The sequence below is a fragment of the Aptenodytes forsteri genome, unplaced genomic scaffold (genome assembly GCF_000699145.1).
Source record: "Aptenodytes forsteri isolate BGI_AS27 unplaced genomic scaffold, ASM69914v1 Scaffold137, whole genome shotgun sequence".
Taxonomy (NCBI): domain Eukaryota; kingdom Metazoa; phylum Chordata; class Aves; order Sphenisciformes; family Spheniscidae; genus Aptenodytes; species Aptenodytes forsteri.
This window is the reverse complement of record NW_008796221.1, coordinates 3,218,626-3,238,421: the sequence shown is the minus strand read 5'-3', so window position 1 is coordinate 3,238,421 and position 19,796 is coordinate 3,218,626. Positions and strand designations below refer to the sequence as shown.

General features: G+C 37.3%; 1 protein-coding gene across 2 annotated transcripts in view; it reads left to right on the top strand.

Moving 5' to 3' along the window:
* Positions 1-184: 184 nt before the first annotated feature.
* ERGIC2 (ERGIC and golgi 2) overlaps positions 185-19,796 on the top strand; it is a 24,038-nt gene continuing 4,426 nt past the window's right edge. Inside the window, exons 1-11 of one of the 2 annotated variants that reach the window (XM_009289028.1) lie at positions 185-257; positions 2,126-2,271; positions 5,281-5,389; positions 7,387-7,433; positions 8,598-8,668; positions 10,215-10,255; positions 10,977-11,078; positions 12,574-12,669; positions 14,418-14,473; positions 15,460-15,558; positions 16,768-16,865. In XM_009289028.1, the coding sequence (XP_009287303.1) occupies positions 2,166-2,271; positions 5,281-5,389; positions 7,387-7,433; positions 8,598-8,668; positions 10,215-10,255; positions 10,977-11,078; positions 12,574-12,669; positions 14,418-14,473; positions 15,460-15,558; positions 16,768-16,865 (825 nt within the window). In that variant the 5' untranslated portion in view covers positions 185-257; positions 2,126-2,165. Of the gene's footprint in view, positions 258-1,723; positions 1,783-2,125; positions 2,272-5,280; positions 5,390-7,386; positions 7,434-8,597; positions 8,669-10,214; positions 10,256-10,976; positions 11,079-12,573; positions 12,670-14,417; positions 14,474-15,459; positions 15,559-16,767; positions 16,866-19,796 lie in introns of those variants that run through there. The other variant, XM_009289029.2, reaches the window with a different exon arrangement.

The window sequence follows — 19,796 nt, the reverse complement described above, 5'->3', positions numbered from 1 at the left end:
ATGTTCAGACGCGCACTGGCGCCGGTAACAGCTTCGGTTCCACGTTGTCCGAGTAAGCAAAAACTGCCCGAGCAGGTGGGTCTGGGTTGTGGGTCACTTCAAGCGGGCGCTCAGGTCTCGAGTGGCGTTTGCGCTATGCTTTTTCCTTTTTTTAGCTTGTAATAGTCTTTTTTTTTTTTAACGCAGTTGGCTCTTGGATTCATAGTGTGTTACTTTTGTAGCAATGGATTCCAAATTTTATACTTGGTGTTTCTGAGGTACGTGTGTTTAGACGGGTAGGGGCGAAGGTATCAGATGTCTGTTGCAGTTTGTTGTGGAAAGTGAATCTGTGTATGTGGGATTAAAGAAACGAATGAACAAATGGGATACTTCTAGCTAGACTACAAAAATCTGCATACTCACTGATGCAGGATGATTTAGAAAGTTTCTTAGTAAAGTGCTCTAAATTCTCTAGGTTTATCTTATACCTCTTTACGGTGTGCTCCTACACATGTGATAGCAGAGAAGACACGGGGAAACTGAAACGGTGCTAAGTTGACTTCAGTGCTGTCTGTGTAGGATAGCAGGCAACCCTGTCTGGTGTTTCCTCTGTGCTAACGTTACGGCTCTAGTCATTGTGTCTAAGCAGCTGCTTTGCCATATCTGTGCTCCTAAGTTTTCCAACTTTTCCTTAAGCTATTCTGAGTGGAGTTGAGGTAATTCTTTAAAACACAATTATGTAGTGTAGTAAGGACAGGACCTTGCTTCCCTGATTTTTTTTTTTTTTTTTTTGATGCTGTATAACCAAAATTCTGTTCCAGCATCCATCTTCTCTGCCCACTTGTAACTGTGGTTTCTTTGAATCCTCTGCATCACACACAGTATCATTTTGTTGGTCTCTGCAGGCTGACTTGACTGATGCTCCCGCTAAGTGCAGAGTCTGTATCTTCTCACTAAGGTCTGAAGTGAATTTGTGTAGTGAGGAAATTGCAGGCATAGATCGTGATTCTTCACATGTGAACTTCTGTTTCCAGTAAAGCCTATTCCTTTGTTATTGCACAGTACAAAGCCTGCTCAGCACCAGGGAGGGGCAAAGCAGGGAATAGCTCTTGAGTAATTTCACTAGGACACGCTGGAGACTTGACGTGCTCTTGAAACAGGGGAGATGAGTTAACAGATTTTTCTACAAGACGATAATGATGAGAACCATCTCAGACGTTGGCAACATAGGTTAGCTTGCCTGCCTTGGTGTCTTTAAATAGGGGATGATAATATGACGTATTCTCAGAATACAGTAAATACATGATGGTTTTCATAGCTTCAGAAATTCTGAGCAAAGTGTAGCATTTCGTCAGAAGGAAAACAGCAGTGCCAACTTGTTAAAACATACAGCGTATTGGCAGGACCGGGTTGTGAGTGTATTTGCATGATTTAGAAACAGTTTAAGACAGTATTTCCTGGGCAGGCTGCTCCTCTCAGCATCCTGCTGCTTAACATATCAACCGCTCCAAGCGGAGCAGAGATCATGTCATGGACAAAAAGGATTTTGAAGGATGGAGCTAGGACTTGATACTTAATTTGCTTTGGGGAGCATTTTTATAGAGGAAAAAAATGATAATTTTATTATGACCATAAAGTTCTACAGCTGTAAAAATGTGAAATGCACTTTTTTTTTTCCCTTTAGCATATAGTATGTGCCTACATTGGCTGAATAAAGGAGCCCAGAGCAGTTTGACATCCTCCCAAGTTTATGCAGCCTATTAGATGTTCCCTGCTAAGTCAGTGAATTCCACGCGTTGTCAGGTCTGTTTAGCAAGCTTACTTCAGGACTGAGTTTGTTGGTTTTTTTTTTTTAAATTTAAAATTCAATATATCCAATACCAACAAGAATTTAATCGAGAAAGAAATTAGTCATAGTAATTAAATGGTGAATGTGCTGGATGTGGCTGGAATGTAAGCAGCAGTGTCTAGGCCAATTTTAACAGTTTTCTTGAAGCAAGAGTGACCATCCATTTGTCTAGCATGTGTTTCTTGAAAACATATTTCTTAGATTTTAATTGCCTTATTATTGCTTTATAATTATAGCCAGTCGGTTTGAGCAATATTGCGTGTGTCTTTTAATCACGACAATTTATTCTCAAATCAGAGGGAATATATGAAGGAGGAAGTGGAGGACTGTGCTGAAGATGAGGCGACTGAATCGGAAGAAGACCTTGAATTTGATGAAAGAATTGGATGCCTTTCCAAAGGTTCCTGAAAGCTATGTGGAGACTTCTGCGAGCGGAGGCACAGGTAGGCCTTATTGAGGTGCTGACATGAATCATGTTGGCTGTTAGTTCAGTCTAGCATGCTCTGCGAATATAAACTTCAGTAGGAAGAAGACGGGCATCTGTGTTCATTTGAAACTAACAAAAATCGGTTTCTTAATTTCTTCTGTGGACTGACAGAGCTCATCTCCTTCAAGTAAAGACATAGTATCTTATCCAAATAGATGCATTCGTCACTCATCTTAAGGGAGATTTTTGTGTAAAACTGGTGAGACTCAAACCAACGTAAAGGTTCACTGTAAAAACTTGTAACCAATTGCAACTGGAAGTGCACTGTGCCAAGGCTGTAATAAAACTTTCTCATTTGTTGTCTGACTAAGCCCTTCTCTCTGTGTCAGGTTTCTGGGTGAGATAGTGTCAGCATCAGCTGAAATGCAGGTTGGATTCAGCTCTATGCTTTCATGAAGGAGGAAAAACATTCTCCAGAGGTGTCTAAGAGCTGGCTAAGTTAAGCATCAGGATGAAGAGCAGCTTTCTAAAGCTTTTTGTCTTGAAGGTGTAGTTGATTTTAAGAGTAAGGAAAGCCCTTTGAAGAACTAAATGCTTTACTCCAGGGCATGTGCTTGTACTGTCCTTATTAGTCACTTGAGCTTCTCTCAAAAAGCTGTAGCTGTAAGAAGTATCTTTTCTATACGTATCTGAACAGAAAATTGTGCCTGTAAGTTGGGTTGTGTTAGAGGTAGCCTGATCTGGAAATAGTGACTTCATCTATTGGACTGTTGGAATTGTTTGCAGTTAGATAGGAAACTGCTAGCAATTAGTTTGAAATGGAGGACAAAAGTCTCTCTCATATGTGTGATTATGTCTGAAACCAGTTGAATAAAAAGTACAAGAAGCAATTGCAATCTACAGGTAAGCCTTTGAAGTCATTACGCCACTTGTGTAGAAGTAAGTATCGCAAGGATCTGTATTACTTTGCTATGTTTCCTGAATTGCAATGTTAATAATTAAAGGAGTATTGTATATAAAATAATCTCTAAGAACTGATTAAATAACTCTTTGTTAATGTTAGTCCCAGTTCCTGAGAAAGCGAGTTGTTTTTATGTTGTAATTCTTAGAAAAAAAAATAAATGCTCAAAAATTCTTTTTTTGTAGTATAGCACCATCCTTCATGAGAACCTTGCTTTGGTGAAGGGTACCTTAAGGATTTCTCAACACCAGAAGTTACTTTAGCATTCTTTGGTTTATCCCAGTAACCTTATAAATGACAATATAGGATTGTCTTAATTCTATGCCATTATAAAATTTTAATATAGTATTCCCGTTTCATTCAGGATTAAAGCGCCAGGCTTACTTTCTGGTGCGATAGGGGTGCCAAACATACCAAGACTCTATTCTCAGATGTTCAGTGCCTTAAAACCCATTGCAAAAGTAGTACCGGCCTCTCAAATGGGCTGAGACTCCAGCTCTGGGGCTGGGAGAACCTTCAGAAAAGAGGATCTGTCTTTGGAAATTCTACAAGACTTTATTTTCCTGTTCAGATCCACAAATACCTTTGTTCAGAATTACCCAGAAAGCAGCTATGGCTCTAATTGTTTTCTCGTGTTTGGAGAGACAGTATGGCTCCAGCTTCCCTATTGCATAGCTGGGGTGAGTCTGGCCTACTGGGCTCCAAAAGGAAATTGATAGCCAGAATAATTAACTGATTAGTGCATCTGCTTTCACGGTATGCATTGACAAGAAGGTTTTCATATATATATATATACGATCGTTACATAGCTTCAGCTGAAAGCTAGGACTTGAAATGTTGCTGATCAATGCAACAGTCAATGCTGCAGCCAGTGGTTTCTTTTCTGATCCTGTAGGACAGTGCCTTTATGTCCCTGCTGCCACCTCTGGGCTGTAGAGCACTGTGTAGTGAATTGAAGCCTGTCAACAACAGGCTTGTTTTTTCTCAAGTTGCCCTTCGCAGACTCCGTAGAAATACTCCACAGAATGCAGATGGAAAACATACACTGTCAATAAGCTGTACAAATCACTACTGTGCTCTATAACTGAAGTTTTTTTCAACTTAACAAAGGCCGTGATTTAATAAAAGGGGCGTGGCAGGTGCTTCTGTGCCTCTGTTACTATGTTTCTGACTATGTGCAGCAGGATGATCTTCCCTTTGCCTTGTACAACTTCGTAAGTGTGATGAATAGGCTGCTTTGGAGATAAGTGAGGCGCATCTACCATTAAAATATATCAGTTAGTTTTCTTCCTAAAAATAATTTCAAATCAGTTCTTCACTTATTTAGCTGTTGGTAGAATGGATAGCTATGTGTTGCTTATTGCCAGAGGGAGAATTGTTTGAAATATTGGGGTGGGAGTCCTGACTGTGCAGCTATACACAAATAATATAATCAGGGCACCTTTTTCGAACTGGACAGTGCATATAATGCATATTATTTCTCTTGTCTGCTAGCTGCTTGGCTCTAAAACTAGATATAAAAAAACTTGTTATAAAAACTTAGGTTGTAGACAAGTGGAGGCTTGAATGGACTTCAAGGTGCACCTTGTCCTTTCATGCTTAAATTTAGGATTGAGTTTGCCTAGACCATCCCTGACAGTGATTTGTGGGCGTTTTGTTTTATATGCGGAGGAGGATCTAGCCTGTTCTTAAATCTTCCATGCAGGGATTTCACCACCTCTCCATCATTCTAGCATTTGACTCTACTTAATGTAAAAAGTTCTTTCTTGATGCAAAGGTAGGACTCGTTCTTTTCCCCTCCTATGTAAAAGTATATAGTGTAGATATGAAAACATTTTTCTAAGAGCAGCTCATGGATTTATAAATCAAAGGTACCAGTATTGTACTAGTAATGCTCATATTCTGGAATGTTATTTTTTTGTTCTGCTTATGTTTCTGAATAATATTTCTCAAAATCTAAAGTTCTTTTTTTTTTTTTTTTTTTTTTTTTTTTCTTTTTGACCCCTCATTTTTTTCTGTCATTTTTTTTTTTTTTTTTTTTTTTTTTTCCTCTTGACCACTCAGTTTCTCTGATAGCATTTACAACAATAGCTTTCCTGACCATAATGGAGTTCACAGTGTATCGGGACACATGGATGAAATATGAATATGAAGTAGACAAGGATTTTACTAGGTAATTTTTATTCTTTATAATTCCTTTTAAAATTTAAGTTGCCTGCATTTCAGGACAGAATAGATTTAAAATGTTCATGTGACTTGCAAGCGGTTTATGATTGAAATTAAAAATGAAATACTAAAGGGACTTGATTTTTCTTCTGTTGATTGATTTGGGTTTTTTCTTTTCTGGAATCTATGAAGAAGAGACATTGAGATTCCTGCAATGAAGAAGTCAAAATGGTGTAGGTTTGTTGGTGGAGTCCCCTGAGGAATTATTTGTTAACAATTCAGAGGACATTGTAATATGTAACTCCACATCAACTATGTAAAGCCACCAGTTTTGCATGATGCTTAATCTAGTTTATACAGTTAGTATATTGCCATTATACTTTGTGCTGCTGGAGGTGAACCTTAAGCACTCAGAACTTTGACTACGTTATCTGGAGATTGCTACCGATGTTGTCTCCAGTTACGGCCTCCAAGATCAGCTGAAGATACGTTTGCTGTTGGTTTCATGTGCTTGTCTGGACTGTGTTCGCCTTTCTTCCTGAGGTAGTCAGGCACCCATGACTCCATGTGAAGTTAATGGAGATTTTGTGCAGTGAACACCTTTAAATATCGTGCGTCTGGAACTGAAATAACTTTAAAAGCTGTTTGACTAGTTGCTGTGGTAACAAGTAAAGCTATGTATATTAATTGGATGTCTTGTACATCAGGAATACCAAAGGTTTCTGTAATGAAAAAATAAAAAATATGAGAAATTTGAGAGATGCATCAAAAACTCAAGTTAGAGTAAATCCATTCAGACAGATGGGAGTTTCACATTTAGGTCTTTGCTAAAGTAGGTTATTTCCCTAGTGAAGGTATCACACGGGAAGGATAGTCTAGTGGTTAAAAGACTACTATGGGGCTTGGGAGATGTCCTGCTGCAGATTTTCCAGTTTGATTGTGGGCTAATCACTCAGCCTGTGGTTCTGTGACAATTTAAACCAATGGAGGTTGGTATCACTTTAACTTTAACAGGAGAAACCTGTCTACTGACCATATCTGATCCCAAGTTGAGCCAATGTTGAATCCCTTGCTTATGTGATTTGTTTGTGGTCAGCTAAGTTCCCAGAAGAAGCTCCCTGGAAGTGACAGGACTGTGTGACTATAGTGAGGGGATTTACTCATTATAGTTTAAATGACTTTTGTGAAATTAACATGAAAACCAATAGGAAATGCCCAGAATATTGGGGAATGCCACACAATTAGAATTCTGGTGTGATGGAGTTTTTTGGGGTGTTGGTTTTGGTTTTTTTCCCGTGATGGGAAGAACTACGTTTCACCTCCCCTCATTACGGAAACATTCAGGATAAAGATCTTAACATACAAGGCATTTTGCTACTATAATATGAGAGCATTTTTGAGAAAAGAACTTTCTTCAGAAGCAGTGCTAGCAAAACCAATGATCCTTATGACATGGCAGCATTTTCTGGGAACTGGTTTTAGTAACTTCTCAGCCTGGTCTTAATTCTGATTAGGATTGGAAATACAATGTCCTGTCTTAAGGACAAAACAGGAGGAAGGTGCTCAAATATTTACTCAGTTTTAGATTTGTAACTCCTACATTGTCCTGATCCACTGCATTCTGTGGAATTTATTGTGCTGTTGTAGTTGTGTGGAAAAAAAAAATGTGTAAAATATTGAAAACTATATATTCTTAATATATAAGTCTGACAAACTCTTGGGCCAATAATGTTTCCAAAAAATCTGTTAGGAGTTTCATAGTAAAATTCAACAGGGAAATCTGATGCTTTTATCTCTTAAGTTATGACTGGTCATCAGTGCTTTAATAATTAAAAGTCCATCTTGGTTCACCCAAGATGGATGAACAGCTTAAGCTTATATTTATTGGTGTAAATTTTGTTATTTGACTGTGTTTCTGCAAGTAATCTGAGAATTTTAGTAATATATTTCTTGATGCTTGTACTCAATGTTACTTATTAGCTTTTTGCCTTTTTTTCTTTCCAGTAAGTTAAGAATCAATATCGATATTACAGTTGCCATGAGGTGTCAATGTAAGTATTCCATCAGTGAAAGTTTTGAAACACTTTAAAGGCTCTTTGGAGTATGCATTTGCTTGCAATATGGTTGGATATTGTTCAAAATATTCTAACAGTGAGATTTCTTCTGATCTTGATGGCATATGACTCGCTGAAAGAGTTGGTAGGAGATGTGAAGAAAAGTATTTATGCCATCTCATTCGCATGTCGCAGAACTTTGCTTTGTCTATCAGCAAAAAAAAATCTGTTGTTCCAGTCTCTCTCTAGCTAGAATATTCTAAAAGCTCATTGTGAGATGCAACTCAGCAGCTGGAATTTATCGCAATTTTTATTTATTTATGAACTTGGCAAATATTAACCTGGTCTATTGTTTAACAATATTGGAACCATCAGGTAATTTCATCCTCCTCATGGACGCCTTCCCATTTAAAGCCAATGCTTACTATTCTTTTGACATCATTTAGGTAATGAATGATTATTTGTGTGGACTGGTTTTGGTTGTCCTGGACTGAGAAAGAGAGAGAATACTACTTCTACCAGGAATGCAAGCAAATCTTCAAGACTCACTTTTTTGGCTAGGTTAAACCTTGCATTAATTGTATGGTACATCAGTACCATACAACTTGTGTTTGTCTCACAAGTATTAATTCACAAGTCACCTCTTCTTACTCTTAAAATTTATTTTAATACTTTTTCAATTATTTTCCAGTTAGCATAAAAATATTGAAAATTCTGATTTTTAATTTTTTTTTAATTCTGAGAAATAAACAAAACTTTATCCTCTGTTTTGACTAGTCTTGGTTTGGATTCAGTGCTTATGAAACAGGAAAAAATATTTATGCATAACAGATCCTAGAAAGCTTGTGTATGTGGTTGATACAACATCTCTGAAGGTGTTACATCAGAAAATACTGCAAATCTGAAAAGTTTGTTTCTGGTCACTGTTGATGATACTCTGATAAGATAGGTTGAAAATTAGGATTCTGTGGTTTCCCCCTACCTCCTAGTAATCTGCTTCTTGCCAGATTTGTTTTTTTGGTTTGGACTTCGTTAACAAGGAACAGTAACTTATACTGAAAGTCTACCACTATACTGTGACACTTCATTTCAACTTGAACTTTTTTGTTTGTTTGTTTATGATCATCTCTGACTCAGTGTTTTTCTGCCTGTTTAAAATAGATGTGGGGGCTGATGTTCTGGATTTAGCAGAAACAATGGTCACCTCTGCAGATGGGCTAATATATGAACCAGTAAGTTGATTCTTAACCTTTTTATTTTAAAAGGAAATTGCTCTCTACTTGATGTGGAGCACTGCTGGGCTTGCTTGCTTGTATTTTTTCCCCACAATTGGGCTGCACAGAACCTCCCCCATATTGTCTGATCCTTGAGTGAGGTCTGCAGTGCTCACCCCAGGAATCTGCTAGGGAAAAAGCCTAGCATTGAGATTTCTGGGTGTTCGCTCTCTGCAAATACAGTGGATTTGAATACAGCAGGCTCCCAGATCAGTGCTTCTTAACAAGCTAGTGATTTCTACAGCTAGTCATTTTTACATGTGCAAATTCTAGGGATAAATGCTGACAGTATTTGATATGGAAGGAAAACTATCAGAGCTCTCATAAAAAGAGAATTGATGTAACTGCTTTTTAACTAGAAGAATACTATGATTCTAAAAAGGGGTAGAAAGTCTCCATGATATCCTTATAATATGGAATGGCATTAAAGATTGTAAATTGGGTTAGTATCCTTTTAACTTCTGTATTGTAAACTGGAACTGTGTAAGCCTATGCTCTTAAAGTGGTTTTGCTTGCATAATACAATAAGCTTTGAAGTAATTATGCTGTGTGAAAGTAATTTATCATTTACAGAAAAGCTATTAGAGAATGTAATAATTACAGCAGGAAGTTACATTCTCTAATAACTGAACCATATTCCAAATTATAACAGTTTTGTCCAAATTCCTACTTGTGTGTGTGAGCAGGAGGAGATGGCTGAATGGAAGGATGTGCTCGGGAAGGGGAAGGAACTTGTTTTTGTTTGTTCTCCTTGGAACATTTCCTCTTTTTGTCTGGACAGTCATCTCTGTGCTGCTGTAGCTGCTGCATGCTAGCAGTTGCCCCAATGATTATAATCTTAGAAAGAAGAAACTTCCTGTACTTGATCTCTTTTGGCCATAGCTCTGGGTAGGTTTGAGCATTAATTGCAATTGAATTTACTGTCTGGAGTACATCAGTGCTAACAATACATAGATTTGAATTCGGTACAGATGTTACTGGTGATATTCTTGTACTGATTGAAGTGTAGCAGGTCTGGTAGCTTGTCTTAAAGAAGTGCTCAGTGTGGGGATGACCCTAGAAATAAACAATCTGCACCTGGACCCTTGTCTTTCAAAGATTGTTCCTCTGCTTGTTTCATTGCTGTTTGCATTAAAACCATGCATGTCAGTTATATCACTTAGAAGTAAATTGCCATTCAGTGCTTCTTCTAGCCCACGTTAGTCAAAGGCTAGAAGGGCAGAGACTGCTGACTTAAGTTAGGAGAGCTTTAGGAAAAGATGCTGAAGTTATAAATGCAAACAAGTGAATAATTCTGGGGGGAAGGGGCAGAAATTTCCATACTTGAACACTAAATGTATTATTTAAAGTGCAAAGTCCTTTCATAAACTCCAGTATGTGGTACCAAGTGTGAAGTTGATTGTAACTCCTCACCCCTTCCCACACCCCAATTCTCTTCTGGGTTTCATGGATGGGACTTCAATGCTTCCTGCACGTTTTATTAGATGTGTTATTTTTGTTTCAGGTAGTATTTGATCTCAGCCCACAACAAAAAGAATGGCAAAGGTAAAGCACTGAGATGCATGCCTATGGTTTGTATTATTTGTACTGGAAGTGACTTCAAGGTACACCAGAGTCACATGACAGAACTATGTCTTGGATCTAACAGCTCCTGCTTGTAATTTAAGGGTGCAAACCTGTGAAAAGATACTAATTTACTTTGCTTTTCTCATGATTTGAGATCTCTGTTATGGAAAAAATTGGCTCTGGACTTACTTATGGAATTGGGTCATGCGGTTGCAAGCCAAGACGTATGGATTCATTCAACTTACGTTTCCAAACGAATGCTTGGTAGCACAAGTTTTAATTACAGGTTCAGACGTGTAACACAGGTAGCTTGGCATCTAAATGTCAAAGCTGAACTAGAGTAACAAATTGGCACATTCTTGCGAAAGTAAATGAGTTTGAGTCTTTCATATAACTGAATTGACACACTGTTTATCATTTAAAGTGGAATAGCTTGGTTATGTGTGTGATTGCTATACTGATAGTCTTGTAATAGAACCTGAAGTTTATTTGGGAGTCTGGTGAGTTTTGATATTTTGGTAACACGCTGCTGTGAACACCAGTGAACACATTCTCAAAGTTTATTGTAACACTTTAATCCTGACATGAACCTTGCTAACTTCTCGATTTATAACCCGCAACTGAAGCTGATAATTAATTGTGTAATTATTTTTTTTGTTTTACCGTTGCATGCTTTCACACTTGTCTGTGTAACCTTTAGGATGCTGCAGCTAATTCAGAGTAGGCTGCAGGAAGAACACTCTCTTCAAGATGTGATATTCAAAAGTGCTTTTAAAAGTGCTTCTACAGCACTGCCGCCACGGTAAGAAAAATGGGGATGTGGTGTCATCATTCCCCTCTCCTCCGCCCTATTTAATTTAGACTTCACATTTTATTGTGGTTATGATTTTTCTTTTTTCCCCAGAAGATAAGGTTGTAAGAAAAGAAGACCTTACTGCTTTTTATAGCATGTTAAAATAGTATACTTGATAGTTGCTTTGGAGAGCTGTTGTTTTATGAAAACTTTTGGGGTTTCCAACCTGGAGAAGGTTTCCAGGTTTTGTGTGTGTGTTTATATGTATATATAATACAGACACACACATAAATATACACACACACCTTTTTAGTCCGTTTTCTCTGATGCTTCCTTTTTAATGTGAATTAGTAATGCCAAAGCAATACTAAACAAGTCTTTTTTTTTTTTTTTAGATTAAAGAGTATCTTTCTGTCCAGCAACTTTAAAAAAAAGTCCTGCTATTAGCTGTGACTTAATACTTTATGGGTTTAAAAGAATCAACCTTTGAGTAAAAATGTGTTTTGTTAGTAAATGCCCTGGTCTAAGACAGCACTGTTAAAATTGTGTGGAGAAACCTTGCTGTTTACACTTTATTCCCGCTACCCGCAAAATGCTGAGAGGCTAATGCGTAGAAGGCTTGGTCTGCCTGAATCTAGATGCTGTGTGATTCCCTCCCCCCAGGGTGAAACCCTTTCTACGTGAAAGCTGAAATGCCTTTGCCCTTAAAAACAAACAAACAAAAAACCTCACACAAGCAAGCCACAAATAAAACAAACACCAAAAATGCTGTATGCACTTTCCATGTTGTAATCTCCCTGTTTGAGGACTAAATACATCCTTTCTTCCTAAGGCAAGGCTAAAGAGGGCTCAAAAAATCTTTTTTCTCATTTAGTTGATATCTTCAGATTCATTAAGTCCTTCTATGCCTCTATGATACTTGTTAGTGCAGTATTTGAGAAGGTATTTATGCTTGAGACGTGTTTAAAAAAAAATCTTTTTTTTCATCTCCCTCTAAGGAGCAGATTTGAAAATAGGTTCTGAGTTGTGGACATCCCAACAAGTGTGGGAAGAGGAAGGTTTCATAAAAAATAAATGTTGAAAGCTGTTCTTGCTACAGTGTTGTTAACGTGACTAATATGTTTTGTTATGTTCATTGTAGCATTAGAACTTTCCCAACAAACCATTTTTGGTAGAAGTAATTGGAAAAAAAAAAATCTCCAGGGCAGCAAGATATACTTACGGTCTTACATTTTCTGTTCACATGTTCAGGTATCATAAGTTAGCTTTGTAGGCCAGGTCTCTGAATACAAGTATGAATGAAAGCTTATTGGTTTCATTAGACTGACCTTTATTAGATTCCTCCCCTTTGACCATCCCTGCTTTAATTCCAGAAGAATATGATAAGGAGAGGTAGATGATAATGCTATATCTCTATGCTAGGAAGAAGAAATCTAACTGTACTGCTGTTATTTCTGTTAGTGAGTATTCTCAAGTACTGTTTATGTTGTTTTTGTTTAAACAGGGAAGATAATTCATTACAGTCTCCAGATGCATGCAGAATTCATGGTCATCTCTATGTCAATAAAGTGGCAGGGAACTTTCACATAACTGTGGGCAAGTATGTTCTGTTCAATTCCTGAAAATAAAAAAAAAAAGAATTGACTTCTACATTATATATAGTGCATGCGTGTGTGTGTGTATGCTTTTACACTTTTGAGTTAATGACTGTTTTTTATTAACCTTCCCATACACATGCTTGGTATTATTTTCCATGTGATATCTTTTCTTGCACAGTTAAAAACAAATTTCTTCATAAGTTACTAAAACAATGCAGCACAATGCATTGTTGCATGCAATGTAGTGGTTATGAATTCCAGTGTCCTACAGGATGAAAACTCTTGAAAATAGGTCCTCTGTAAGTCTATGACATGGAGTGGACTGCTTGTACATGCCTCCATTCTTTGGGCCTGTCCAAACTTCTCCTTTCTGTTAGTATACGCTTCACTAACATGGATGAAGTGTAGCTATGTGCCATTTCAGTGCTAACATAGTTAGGGAGCTAAATGCCAGTTCATCTTGATTTGAGGAGAGACTTTCTGATATGCTTCGGCAATGGTATTGGCTTATATACACTGCATACAAACTTGTGTTAATTTTTCTCTGTGCTCTCCAGCTCTGCTGTCCTCACTTGTCTTCCTGCCACCTCTGTCACCAGAGATCTTGGCATGCAATCTGTACTCTCTTAATTTATCCACATGTAATTCCAGCTGCTGTCTTTGTGTGGGTATTTCTCCAAATGTCACTTCTGTCTGGTCTTGTACCACCTCTCTGATTTGCCCCTAGATGTCCAACTTCTTAAGCCGTTTTCAGAGCTGATCATTTCAGCCTTTCATCTGTACTGCCATCACTTCTCTCTTCCTTTCTCTAGTTCTGTAACCCTGAATAATCTTTTGTTTTCCTTTGCTTCCTTTTGCTCATCATTACATTTGTACTTCTGCTAAGTTGCTCTTTCTCTTCTTGTAGGGTTTTTTTTATGGCTTTTCTCACTGGCTGCCTTCATACCTTACTGCCTGGTTATTTATTGTAGTCCTATCTTGACTGATCTCATAGTCTTTCTCCACCTTCTGTTTGTCCAAAACTTACATGCATTTGGTAACGATTTGACTTAAGCTAAGTAGGGAACGTTTCCTGCATTATTGGCTGGACTGGTAGGGATGAAGTGTGGCTGAGAGACTGTTTTACTTTCCAGACAGAGCTGCACTTCCTCCCCTCTCCCCCCCCTCCCCCCCCCCCTCCCCTTTACGCACTGTTACCAGTCTCTGCACTATACTTTCTTTGCAGGTCTACAACCAAGTGTCCAGACCTGAAGTTAACTTGCTTAGTCAGGGAGCAAATACAGAGCATAGTTAACTTGCTTAGTCATAGAACAAGTACGGTAAAGTTTTTGTTAGTCACTTGAGCAGTTCTGCAGCTTTTCATGTGGTAGGTCTTGGTGGCTCTTCTAGTAGCCTAGTGACTTGATGGGTTTTTTGGCATTTCTAAAAATGCAAGACACTAATTTTGTGTAAGAAGGTTTTCATGAGTCTGATATTCCTGTACCTTGTCATTCAGGCTGTCTGTACTTGACAGTAATAAAAATGTCATTTTTTATATAGATACACACAATTTATATATATATATATAAGTTTCTAAAATATTTATACATAACATATGTTTATGCACATATTTTTTGTACATATATGTAAAGTATTTATTGAAGTAGAGGGAGAGAGGTAATTTTTGTACATAGTCCTGTTTAGGAAAACTGTGTCTTTTGTGTGGATTCATTAAACAAATTTTTCATAAAACATATCTTACTTTCTTTAGGGCAATACCACACCCTCGAGGCCATGCACACTTGGCAGCCCTTGTAAGCCACGAGTGTAAGTTCTTTCTATCATCTCCACACAAATGAGTATCATTTCGTTCAGACTGCTATGTCCTAATTCATATGTTAACATAGGTTGCTGTTGTAAAAATGTTCTAGCTGGGCAATTGCATTGTAGGAGAAAGTGAAGAATATTCTTTGCAATGCTACAACTCAGTAGTGACTTACTTTCATACGTTTAACGCTATTAGTATTATCTTTAGGTTGCTTCTACAGTAATGATAACACAGGAATCTCGGATGTATTTTGTTGTAACACAGATACCATACGAAACTCCTGTATTTCAGCCCAAACTACCTATTTCCTGCAAAATCTGGTTTTATATGGTTAAAAATTTCTGACCTTTGTCCTTAGAAACTTCATTTTTAGGTTATGAGTCTAGATACTAAATGTGTGTCGCTGTCATACTTAATGTGAGGCAAGGGTGACTTACTCTGAAAAATGAACTTGGTGTTGGTTAAATCTCCAAATGTCTGTTGATGAATTTATGTCAACACAAGTGTATAATATTACAGAGCTTAAATACCTTTGCAAAATTAGGCAATGTACTAACTTGGTAGTTGCCTTATGCTTCCTCTGTACATTTCATTTATGAATAGTCTTTTTAATACCATTACATACAAGAACCTGAACTGTAGAATAACTCAGTATTTGGCCAACTAGAAATTTCCTGTCATGAAATTTTAACTCTCTTCAGCTCCAGGGTTGATTCAGATAGAGTTATAATTTGTTTTAGAAGTTCTTTTCTAGAGAAATTGAATTTCTTTGTTATATATTTTGGATTTGAGTTTTGTTTGAAACATGTACGTAGATGTATTGATACAGTCACAGGCACAAATCCAATGAAATGCATACCAGTGTTTGAAGTATTCTAACTAATGCGTTTTCCAATGTGAGAAATGGGTGCATCTTTTTCTCTGAGAAGAGTACAGAATCTCATAGTTTAAAAATGTTGTTTCATTCCTCTCTATTGTCTTTCAGCCTATAACTTCTCTCATAGAATAGATCATTTGTCATTTGGAGAGCTTATTCCAGGAATTATTAATCCTTTGGATGGAACAGAAAAAATAGCATCAAATCGTAAGTGTTGTGTGTTTAAAAAAGCATCGTTTTCTATATTTTTCCAATAATTACATTTAAAATATTAGCATGTTTCATGAATGTTGTGATTTACAAACAGCATGTCCTGCTAAATTTGGCAACGAGCAATGCACTGTTCAATTATCTATATGGTATCTTAAATGGACGATTTCTTTTTAATATCAGTATCGCTGTGCTTTGCTGTTTCGCTGAATTTGAGTCTCAGTTTCTCCCAGATTTGTGTTAAGTTGAAGTTACAGTATGTCTGAACATACTGCAAAGAATTTTGCAGCAGTATGCTACAATGGCAATTCATAGATCTGATTGTTGTCATAACAGGGAAAAATAAGTCTGATTTGGTTTAAAAAAAAATAGCATCAGGAGTCTTGGATTCTACTCCTGTATTTGGTTTGTCACTTCCACGGTGTATTTTGTGAGGCTACTACAGGAAGGGTTTGTGTATCACTTTGTTTCCTCATGTATAAATAAAGGAGTATAGTAACCTACCTTCAGAGCTACCTACGCCTTATCCTCTGACTTCTGTTCCCCATGAGAGTGATCCCCAAAATCTAAAGCTGCTGTTGTCTCAAAGTCAGTCAGTCTGTTGGCTGTTCCAGCCAGAATAGTTTAGGGTAGTTGAAACAAATTGCTTCAGTCTATCAGTGTTTGTTCTCTTAGGGAATTGCATAAAGACAAAGCAATCATAAATACATAAGCATGCTGATTACTCTAGAAGAATTCTCTAGAAGTCTGTCTAATCAAGAGAAAAAACGTAACCAGTTTAGAATGGCTTCCAGCATTGTATAGACAATTCAATGGCTAAAATCTATTCAAAGCACCGTCGAGACGTATCATGCAAAATGTGACTGTGTGAAACGTTCAGTTCTAGTGTCCTGGAAAACACTATCTGTGCATTTCATTTGAAGCTTTGAGTGGCCTGACCTTAATGAATCTTTTCATTACATGGGTAAAATGTAAATTGCTCTGAGTACAAATGTGACGTAGGCCTTGGCCATGGAAACTAACTTTGTTCATGCAGATGGTGCTGAAGTAGTCTTGGCGGTGCTGGGACTCCTTGAAGAATGTCCCTAGTGTAAATGGCTTAGCTGATTAACTATTTTAAATATTATTTGTTTGATTTATTTGTGAATGTCTCAGGTGGTCTTTGACTCTGTACTTAATTCAACAGTGAGATTTGTTTTCTTCTAGACAACCAGATGTTCCAATATTTTATCACAGTTGTGCCAACCAAACTCCATACATACAAAATTTCAGCAGAAACTCATCAATTTTCAGTGACAGAAAGGGTAAGTAGACGTAAGAGAAAACCATGCAGAGAAAAAATCGTAACAGTGATTGTTTTTAACAAAAGCTCAAATGTGAAAATGGAGACTTAGTTGTACCGTGGTTTTGAAAACTCCTCTAGTGTGAAGAGACTCTTTGTTCCAGTGCACTAGATTTATCTGTAAATAATGTAATACTGATGGTAAAATATATATGCTTGGTGACACATGCTAGCTTCTTGCATTAGTGTTTTGCATCCGTAGATCTGGAGTCTGATATTAGAATTAATGTAGATATCCAGTCATTTCCACTTCACTGGATGCTAGTGGTGGTGGTGAAATCCTGTAAGTTTTAGGTCTGTAATCTCGTGTGTAGCTTTACAAATATTTAATTCACCTTTAGCTTTTTATCCATGTGGGAAGGAAACAAAAAAATGCAGCTCACTTGAATGTCATGAACTTGGTTGTGGAGTGTTAGAAATGGAAACAAAGGTAGTTTGTTTGAAAAACTAATCATACAGAAAGCATCTGTCTCTCAGCTGACTTGTTTAACCTTTGCTGAACCACCAACTTTAATTATTCTCCAGACTAGAGAGCTTCCACTTCTGGGCTTGGAAAGGCTTTTAATTCTGAATCCATAAAGAGAGTAGTTATTGCAGCGTATTACATGGGCAAATCATAAGGTGTACTAATTTTAAAGACCGCTATAAATAAGAAAAAGGCTTTATGTGTACCAGTTACGTGTCTCATTTCCAGACACTGAACTCTGTTTTGATCTTTTATTCAAAAGCCAAAGAAAAAAAATCTTTGTGAAAAGTTTAATTAAAAACGACAGATAAAGTGAGAGGTAAGAAGGAAGCCTTGGGTTGAAAGGAAATTCGGAGATTAGGATGGCAGTTCACTGTAATACAGTTTGTGGTGTTCTCCAAGGGAGAACAATCTTTATTTCCTCACAATTCCATGCTGTGCTTCTGTAAAATACATAGCTAGGGGAAGTAGGATAGAGGTGATGTTTTGGGGTTCAACTTGGGACATGCAGACAGCTGAAGGGAAAGGTTCGCTCTAAAACTCATGAAAGCTGGAGTAAAGAGAGGGACGAAGAGGCATTTCATAATGCAATATACTCCCATCTCCTGCTGGTCTAGCAATCTGCTTCATGTTTTCTCTGCAACAACTAAGGCACTCCTTAAACTTCTGGACATCAGTCAACTGCTTATCTTACTCATTGCATTTTTTTCATCTTGTATTAAATTTTTCTCTCCTTCTGCTGTAAAGATGGTTTCTGTCAATTAACTGTGCAGTCTTAGTTAGCTCTTTAATTTTTTCGTGGGCGTGTATTTTTTATGAAAGTTGCAACACGGTCACAGGTTGCTTAGGAGAAAAGCTTGTGAATAGCGGAGGTAAAGGGGCATTACATACTTGCTTGCTCTCGCTGTCTCAGTAGGTAGCCCTGTTGCCTGTAAAGCTTGTTTGTGTTTATCTTTGGAAACCAAATACCCCTAGCAGATGAGCTGGGAAAGGCTATTAAGAACAGTTAAGGCTGAACAACTTAGTGCATTTATTTTATAAGAGTAGGCACATATGCAGACTTGGAAAAAGGTAGTTGGCTAGCCATGGCTAAAACTTGAATACATTGAGGTTTATTTGCCAGTGGTAAACAGACAGGGAAGCAGAGTTTGAAAGGTGTGGGCAGAATCATCTCTGCTATTGTTGATGTTTGAGATACTGTATTTATCTATGTTGAAAAGATTTAATTCTAGCAAGGCTTCACCGATATCTGAGATCTGATGCAGGGCTAGTTATTTTCACTAGGTTTTATCAACCAATGGTTAAATCTTCTGCAGCAATAGAAGCTAGAAGCAGACCAAAATGGTTTGCGGAAAAAGAATTATGTATCTTTTGAGGGTGAAGTTTTGGGCGTTCTGATTAACTTCGTATTCTTTTTTTTACATTTGACCTCAAAAGACCAATAAGGCTTAGAGAAATAATAGAGGAAAAACAAAAAATTTTTTTTTTTTGTGTCCCTTGCCAATGGCAAGGTTCTGTTTAACTACCTTCACTCTTCTCTTCCTTCTTAGTGTGCCTGATCATCCATCCTCTAATGCTGAATGTTGTTATGCTCTTGAAATACAGAAAGCATTCTGTACTGGTTTGGGTTTTTTTTTTGGTTTTGTTTGTTCTTTTTTTTTAACCATTGCAAAGGTTCTGTGACCTGTTATCATAACTGATACATTATTTTGGCATCTTTCTTACTTTGGTTTGGTAGCAAAAGAAACAATATGGTTTATGTCAATGTTAGCTGACTGGAGAAGTTGCCTAGTCTATATTTTCCAAAGTAGTGTTCTGCTTTTTATTTTGTACTGTATTCTGCATGTTTTTGAGCAGACTGTTAAATCTACAGGTGAAATGGAGCTGTGATATATTGCTTTTCTGTTCAGTCTTGCTTGTCTGTCTTCTCTACTCTTACTAGCTTAGACATGGCTGAGTATCTTGAGTCAATTATGTTCTTTTCTGCTGCCCTTGTATATTTTCAGCCAGACTTACCTGGCAGTGCATTTATCAACACCTTTCACTAAACAAAATGGTAGCAAACTTTTGAAAGAAACTTAAGGTTTTGTTGAGGTTTTTTCTTCTGAAACCTTTTTTAAAAAAAGTAGAGATTTCTAGCAGCCACACTGTCTTCTTTGGGGTCTTTTGGTTTAAGAATTTGGGCAAATGCGAAGAAACTGTAGAAGTTCTTGGATTAGGACTGAGACATCTGATCTGTTCAGAGTAGTCATGGTGAGTTAGTTATTATTTTTATCGAGGTGTATTTCTTGCTGTGTGACTGTTGTCTGAAATGACCTGACTGACAAAAATTTTGAAAAGAGGCTTGATACCGGTATTCAGTTTTCAGACCCCAGAAATTTTGATCTTTTTCCTTTTTTTTTTTTTTTTTTTTTTTTTTTTTCCTCC